Source organism: Ursus maritimus, unplaced genomic scaffold (genome assembly GCF_017311325.1).
Source record: "Ursus maritimus isolate PB19 unplaced genomic scaffold, ASM1731132v1 scaffold_23, whole genome shotgun sequence".
NCBI lineage: Eukaryota > Metazoa > Chordata > Mammalia > Carnivora > Ursidae > Ursus > Ursus maritimus.
Window position 1 is genome coordinate 45137384 of NW_024424786.1, and position 7218 is coordinate 45144601.

Consider the following 7218-nt stretch of genomic DNA (forward strand, 5'->3'; position numbering starts at 1 on the left):
CCCGGGGCTCTTGCTTTCCTTCCTCTCATGCTTTCGTGCTCACTGGCCCCTCATGGAAGGCCAGTGAGGGTCTCAGGGCCAGAGAAAGGCACCCATCTGCTGGCCTGGAGCAATGAGTGGTGGTTCGACCTCTCTGAGCTCTTCTGAGCCTCTGCTTCCTCCCTTGCAAAACAGGCATCAAAACGCCTCCCAGTATGGGTTCTTGGAAGGATTAAGTGAGCAAGGAGCTGAGCCCCAGTGCAGGGTGGGCTCAAGGTGGCCGGGGCTGTCAGCCTGGGGAACGTCCCTTGTCGCCTGCAGCGCAGTCCGGGAGGGCTGCAGACAGACGCCCCTTGCAGACTCCCTGGGAGCAGGCGTGGGCGGGCCCCAGGACACAGGCTGCCCTCCTGGGTTTCCAGAATCAGCTCCAGGCGGCTCTCCAGGAGGAGGGAGCTTTGGGACACCCGGAGTGGAAGTCAGCCACCAGGCGGCAGCACGTGGCCGAGGTGGGAGCTTCCCGGCCCGCCCAGCTCGGCCACTCGCAGGGGCAAGAGAGTCTCCCCATTGAGCCTCAGTTTCCTGGACTGCAAAAGGGGCTGCTCCCTCAGCACTGGGGGCACTGCCAGGGGAAACAGCCCTGCGAGGCCTGGGTTATGGGGTCAGCTGCCTTAAGCACCAAGGTTTTCAATCTGCCCAGGCCTGTCTCCTCATCTAGAAAATGACACCCCAAACAGGGCCGTGCCACGCAGGGGAGTTGGGGTGGGCAGCGCTGGCGGCCAGAACAAACAAGCCCCCGAGTGTTAGTTTATTTCCCACTCCCACCTCGGTCAGGTGGGTGTGCCGAGTGAGCTCCTGGCTCTGCTCCCTGTAGTCATTCAGGGCTTTGGCTACCCAGGGGCTCTGCTGTCCCCAGAAGTCCCTCCCTGGAACCCCCCCCCCCATGGCTGGCAGAGTGGGGGCGGGAGGGGGCAGGATACCTTGGTGGGTTTGGATGGGCCCCGGGATGGAGGTGGCGGGTGCACTCTTGCTCCTGCCTGTGGCCAGCACTGCTTGTGTGGCCCCCCAGCTGCCAAGGGGCTGGGAATGTGGTCTTTGTTCTGTTCGTTCAGAGGAAGAGGAAACGGTTTGGGGAACACAGTGCTTTTGCTTGGTAGCGACGGGGTAGTGAGTTCAGAGAGGTGTGCTGGGGAGCCAGCAGGGGGCCGGGTGCTCCCGGGCTCCCCCACTCCCTCCTGGGCAGGATTTGGGGTGCTTGGGCGTCCTGGGAGCCTGTCCTTGCTGGTTCCCGGGGACCAGCACCCCCTCTCTGGTTCTGCAGCAACACAGAGACAAACTTTGTTCCTTTTGTTTCCTTTTCTCCTTCGGATATATTTTTAATTACAAAAGTAGAGCTTGGTTATTGTACTCAGACAGATGTTTGCACTCTTGGGGGATGGGACCCTTGGAGTGGAGGCCTGGGCCTTCTCTCAGACTCCCAGCCCCTCCGCCCCTCAGCTGTCGTCCCCCAGGTCTGTCCCCAGCTCGGGGAAGGGACCCAGCCCCACTGTTGGGACTGGCAGGTCAATAAGCCAACGGGTACCATCCTTGACCAGACTCAGGGTCACATACTCAGAGAAGGTCACCTCCCTGCCCTAACAAGGCCAGGAGGGGTGGTGTCCCCATGGCCTTCGAGAAAGAGAAGCAGAAAGCCTGGAGGGAAAGCAAGGAGAAAGCCAGGCAGCTGGAGGAGGTGAGTCAAACCTTGCTCCCTCCCCCACGCTGTGCGGCCCTGGTGTCTTCCCCAGGCTCCTGCTATCGGCTCAGTCCCCCTCCCTTTCCTGCGCCACAGGTGAGGCCCAACAAGGGGGTGCAGGAAAGCCATCCTGGGCTGCGCTTGGCACCAGCGAAGGGAAGCCACTAATGCCACACTGTGTGACATGAGGTGTGGGGGCCTGCCACTCCCAGTCCTTGGAGGCAGGACTCAATGTCACCACCATCCGTTATGCTTGTCACTGAGGGGGGGGGCTGGGATGCACCTGTCTGAGCTCGGCTGGCGCCCATGGAGGTGGCAGGATGGGCACCAAAGGCAATGGGAATGGCCCTCTAAGCCCATCCCCCTCCCCCGCCCTGGACAGGGCTTGGGGAGGGCAAGGTCGCACAGGGCCTGGTGCAGGCTAGGTTTACAAAGCACCTACTAGGTCCTCTGCCCTCAGGGAGCTGAGGGCAGACAGGTGTTCACAGCACCAGGCAGTCTCTGCTAGGGAGGAGAGCTCGGGCTCCCCTGAGTGTCTGGACCGGGGGCTGGGAGTGGGGTGGCTTCCTTCCTCAAGGAAGGGGGCCGGCCTGGAGGCTGAATCTGGGCTGGGGGTGGGCTGCTTCCCCAGCCCGCCCTCCTGGACAGCTGGAGCCAGGGCATCCGGACCTCTCGGGAAATCCTGGGGGCCACCTGGTTCCACATTTTGTGGTCACTACCGGCTGTGGCACTGGGGAAGCTGGTGTGACCTTGGCATCAGGGCTGGGCCAGGCTCTGCCTCCTTTTAGCCCCAGGGCAGGTGACATCAGCCTGGTGTGAGGAGACCACAGAGCTTGGGGGACCTTTCTCAGTTCCTCTTTGTGTTCCTGAAGATACAAAACTGTAACATCTCAATACTTGTGAGAAATGTGGAATCCAGTGCACAGAACAGAATAAAAATCAATCATGAACCATCGCTTGGTCCTGCTATCAAGATCCCAGCACCCTGCCCTGTCCCCCCCACTCCCCGCCTCTGCCTCTGCACCAATGCGCTCTCCTGTTTGACTCATCCCCTCACTTCAACCCTTCCCTACTCCGGACCCAGGATACCTCCTCCAGGACACATTTGCACACTATCACACTGCCCCATCCCTGGGGAGTCCCGGAACACACCTGACCCTGTGGGGGAGGTGGTCTGGTTGGGGTCGGGTTAGCCTTATTTTTCTCGCTGGGCTCATGGGCTCACCTGGGACGGGCTGACAGCTCAGGGTTCTGCTGGACCCTCCAACAGGTGCCTGACCCTCCCCACCCCCCAGCCCAGGGCTGCTCTGAGCTTGGGTGGGGGTCGGGGGAGGGGGGTGGCTGGCTGGAGGCCTTTCCTAGGCTCCCTGCCCCACAACAGGCTGGGCCAAATGGAAAGATGCAAAAAGTAATGGTCTCCCATGGCCTGGTCCTGCTGGGATGAGAGCCACCAGGGAGGACCTGGGGCTGTGGCAAGGCCGGGAGTGTGGGGGAGAAAGGGTGTGGGTCCTGGCAGGTCCTTCCCTTTCCCCTGTCACCTGGAGTAGCGCCCTCTGGCTCGCGTGCCCCATCATTCTCAGGGCGTGTTCTCTCCCCAAAACCAACAATATTTATTGGGCACGACGAGGGGGTGCTGGCCTTCCAGGATGGGGGACAGGTAAAACTCCTACAGCAGCTAGACTGGGGCTGCCCACCGCTCACCCCCACCTCCCACCTGGGGGTTCCCTGTGTGATAGGGGATAAAGCTGGCCCAGAGGACCAGTATACCCAGTCAAGTCCCTAGGCTAGGCAGGGCCAGGCCCACCCCTCTGGAGAAGCCTCTAGTACCCTGTCCAATCCCCCATCCGGTACAACAGCCTCCAGCCAGTCTGGGCAGTCAGACCTCTGGCATTGTGTGGCCCAAGCCTTGAGCGGCCTGCCAAGCCTGAGAGGTGCTGGGCACCTGGTCCACGACGTGGTGGGCATAGCCCCGAATGGGCTCCCCCTGTTTCCCATCCACTGAGCAGGGCTGGGCAGGCCCCAAGAACTCAGGACTCCAGGGGCTGAGAGCCGGCTCTCCAAGGTGTCTGAGACTTCGCCCTTGGGGGCGGCGGTGGGAAGAGTGCTTCGAGGGCCTTAGGGGCAGCAGGTGTGTTAGGGCTCCAGGTGCGCGCAACCCCGCCAGGGACTCAAGCCCCGGGCGCAGCAGGCCGCGCGGGGCAAGCGAAGACCCCGTCTGGCTCCAGCTAGGGACGAGATGCCCGCGGCGGGTTCAAGCCCCGTCAGCTGGCGCTGGAGGCCCAATGGTGAGCGCGGGCGGCGGGGCTGGCGCCCCAGGGGGGCGAGTCGGAACTGGCCGGACGCCGGGCCCCGCCGCGCCGAGGAGGGCGCGCCGGCCGAGGGGGCGCCCGCGCCACCGCCGCCGCCGCCTCGCAGCCCCCGCCAGCAGACAAAGGAGCCGGAGGGGGGCGGACGGGGGGGGGGATGGGGCGAGGGGGCGGGGCGCCGCGGTGTCACGTTACCGCCCGCAGCGCCCTTTAACTCCGGTCCCGCCCCGCTCACCGGCCCCCGCCCGCCGCCGCGCGCGGCCCGCGCCCCGCCAATCGGCCCGCGCGCCCCGCCCCGCCCTCGGGTGGGTGTGTGCACGCGGCCAATGGGCGGCGCGCGGGGGCCGGGCCGCCAGCGGGGCGGGGGCAGAGCGACGCGGGCCAATCGCCGCGGTGTTGTTGAAACTGAAAATACTACATTATGCTAATCGCGGCGAGGCCCCCGCACGGGGGGGTGGGGTGGGACCCTCGCGTATAAAGGGGCGCGCGAGGGCTGGGCGTTCCACAGGCCAAGTGCTCTGCGCTCGGTAGGTGCCAACCAGGCCCGAACGAGCCGAGCGGGCGAGGACAGGCACTGAGGGGGCGCGGCCGCCGGCCGGACGACACTGCAAGCGAGACTCAGGAGCAGCCCAGGGCCCGACAGCCAGGTAGCCGCCGCGCCCGCCCTCCCGCCGCGTCCCTTTGCAAATGCGGACTCCGACTGCGCGGGGTCTCACTTGCGCCCGGCCTCCGCCCTTCTCTTCTCTCTTCCTCCTCCTCCTCTTCCTCTCCTGTCCTCTCCCGCGGCCCCGGCCCGCGCTGCCCCGGGCCAGGTTCGACGTGTGTCTCCGCAGCGCATTGGCAATGGAGCGCCTTGTCGCCCGCCGCACCTTTCCCCTGTTCGCGCGCACCAGCGCCTGCCGCAGCCTCTTCGGGCCGGTGGACCACGAGGAGCTGAGTCGCGAGCTGCAGATCCGCCTGGCCGAGCTGAGTGCCGAGGACCAGCGCCGCTGGGACTACAACTTCCAGCAGGACGTGCCACTGCGCGGCCCCGGGCGCCTGCAGTGGACCGAGGTGGACAGCGACTCCGTGCCCGCCTTCTACCGCGAGACGGTGCAGGTGGGGCGCTGCCGCCTGCTCCTGGCGCCCCGGCCCCGCCCGGAGGGCGCAGGCGATAGCCCGCCCCCCGCGCCGCTGGCCGAAGAGCCCCTCGACGGCCTCGGGGAGGCGCCGGCGCCGCCGTCCGGCGGCCCGGTGGTGGCTCCCGCCCCGGCCCAAGCCGCGGCGCCGCAGGAGAGCGATGAGCAGGAGGCGGTCCCGCCGCCGCGCAGCCAGGAGCCCCTCGCCGAGCCGCTGCACTCAGGGATTTCGGGGCGCCCCGCGCCGGGCACTGCCGCTGCCACCGGTGGCGCCGCCGCCGCCCCCAATGCTGCCGCCGCCACAGCCGCTGGCGGGGCTGTTGCCACCACCGCTGCCGCCGGAGGCGCCGCGATCAAGAAGCTGCCCGGGCCTCTCATCTCCGGTGAGTCCCGCGCGGCCCCGCCCCGGCCCGGCCCGGCCCTGCTTTGTCCGGCCGGCCGGGCTCCCCCGGCCTCGGGGGCCTCACTTGGTTCCCGCCTCCTCCCGTGGCATTAAAGGGCCAGCAGCGCGCAGGGCGCGGCTGCGCCCGCACCCCGTCCCGCCCTGTTGTTGTGCTCCCGAGTGGCTGGCGCGGGAGGGATGGCAGAGCGCGCGCTCGGGGCCCCTTGGGCGCGCGATCCTCGCTCTGGCCGCGGGAGCCCCTCCCCGGGCGCGGCTGGCGCGGCTGGCGCGGCGCGGAGGGGGTTAAGCGCGGCGGCAGCCCCGGGGGGCTTGGCCGCGGGACAAGGAGAAATGCTTACACAGCACATTGCGCGGGCGACGTAAACAAAGCTGACCCGCCGCGGACCTCGACGCGGGCGGGGACGGCGCCCCCACCCCGGCCCCCTCTTGGGTTCCCCGGCCGACCCCGCCCTGACCGGCTGCGCGCGCTGTCGCCCGCAGATTTCTTCGCCAAACGCAAGAGACCCGCGCCCGAGGCCAAGGCGTCGAACGAGGTTCCTGCGGGATGCGCCGCCCCTGGCGCCGCTCCAGCCGTAGGCTCCGCGGAGCAGACCCCGCGCAAGCGGCTGCGATGAGGTGGGTACGGCCCCGCGCGCGCTGGGCGGGGAGGGGTCGCCCCGCGGGGTCCTCGCGGCCACTCTGTCTGCTGTCGCTGACCGCGCCTCTCTCCCGCAGCGTCGCGCGTAAAGAGCCCTGAGGGAGCCCGCTGGGCAGCGGACAGGACAGGAGCGCGGGGCCTCGGCTGGGACCGTCCATGTAGCAGCAACCGGCGGCAGCTGCCACCGAGCAGCGTTCGGTTTCGTGTTTAAAAGTTAAAAACTGTGCAATGTATTAATAACGTCTTTTATATCTAAATGTATTCTGCACGAGGAGTACACTGGTCCCAAGGTGTAAAGCTTTAAGAGTCATTTATATAAAATGTTTAATCTCTGCTGAAACTCAGTGCAAAAAAAATGAAAAAAGAAAAAAAAAAGGAAAAAAGAAAAAAACATGTATATTTGTACAAAAAGTTTTTAAAGTTATACTAACTTATATTTTCTATTTATGTCGAGGCGTGGGCCGCTCTGCCACGCGATAGCTCGGTTATTGGTTATGCCAAAGGCACGTCACCGCATCTGATTATCGACAAATGTAAATTTATTTTTATAGCGGACTCTGGGGGGAGGGGGTCGCTCACAAGCTGTAGCTGCCGTACAAGCCCATCTAGTTAGCAGTTCTCTTCGCGCTTTCGCTCTCTCTTTTTATTATTATGATTATTTTAAACTTGAAGACAAATCTGTTAAAATGGTTCCTGAGCCGTCTGCACCACTGCCCCGGCCCCTCGTCCGCCGGGTTCTAAATAAAGAGGCCGAAAAACGCTGCAAGTCAGCTCCGTGTGTGCGTGAACTGCCTCCAGCTTCCTTCTCTAGCACCCCCAGAAGTTAGGGAGATAGGACAGTGGACACAGGGGGCAGCCCAGCTACTTTCTAGGCCGTCCGCGCCAAAGCGACAGGGACTTTCTCCTGGTAGGGCAGGCCCACCACCACCTGCTGCAGGCCCCTAACTTAGGGATGAGCGGCCCCGCCCTCTCTCTGCCACCCCTCCCCCCGCCCCCCTCGAGTGCGGGGCTGTGCGCCGAGACTGGGGGCGGCGGGGGGGGGG

At 65.3% G+C, this 7218-nt stretch overlaps 1 protein-coding gene across 3 annotated transcripts; it reads left to right on the top strand.

The window, feature by feature from the left end:
• The first annotated feature begins 4448 nt into the window (after positions 1 to 4448).
• On the top strand, positions 4449 to 6945 carry LOC121104811 (cyclin-dependent kinase inhibitor 1C-like). Of its 3 annotated transcripts, none has more exons than XM_040639631.1 (4): positions 4449 to 4664; positions 4830 to 5518; positions 6019 to 6153; positions 6253 to 6945. In XM_040639631.1, the coding sequence occupies exons 2-3, from the start codon at positions 4861 to 4863 to the stop codon at positions 6150 to 6152; spliced, it is 792 nt and encodes a 263-aa protein (XP_040495565.1). In that variant the 5' UTR covers positions 4449 to 4664; positions 4830 to 4860; the 3' UTR covers position 6153; positions 6253 to 6945. The 3 variants fall into 3 exon arrangements, with proteins under 3 accessions (XP_040495565.1, XP_040495564.1, XP_040495563.1); XM_040639630.1 differs by having other exon boundaries at positions 4452 to 4664; positions 4851 to 5518; XM_040639629.1 differs by lacking the exon at positions 4449 to 4664 and having other exon boundaries at positions 4672 to 5518.
• Positions 6946 to 7218: the final 273 nt, after the last annotated feature.

Excerpts from the sequence above, each read along its gene's own strand:
- LOC121104811 (XM_040639629.1), top strand. The coding sequence starts at position 4,705 with ATGCGGACTCCGACTGCGCGGGGTCTCACTTGCGCCCGGCCTCCGCCC. Across the intron at positions 5,519-6,018 it reads GCCCGGGCCTCTCATCTCCG|ATTTCTTCGCCAAACGCAAG; the intron begins GTGAGTCCCGCG and ends TGTCGCCCGCAG.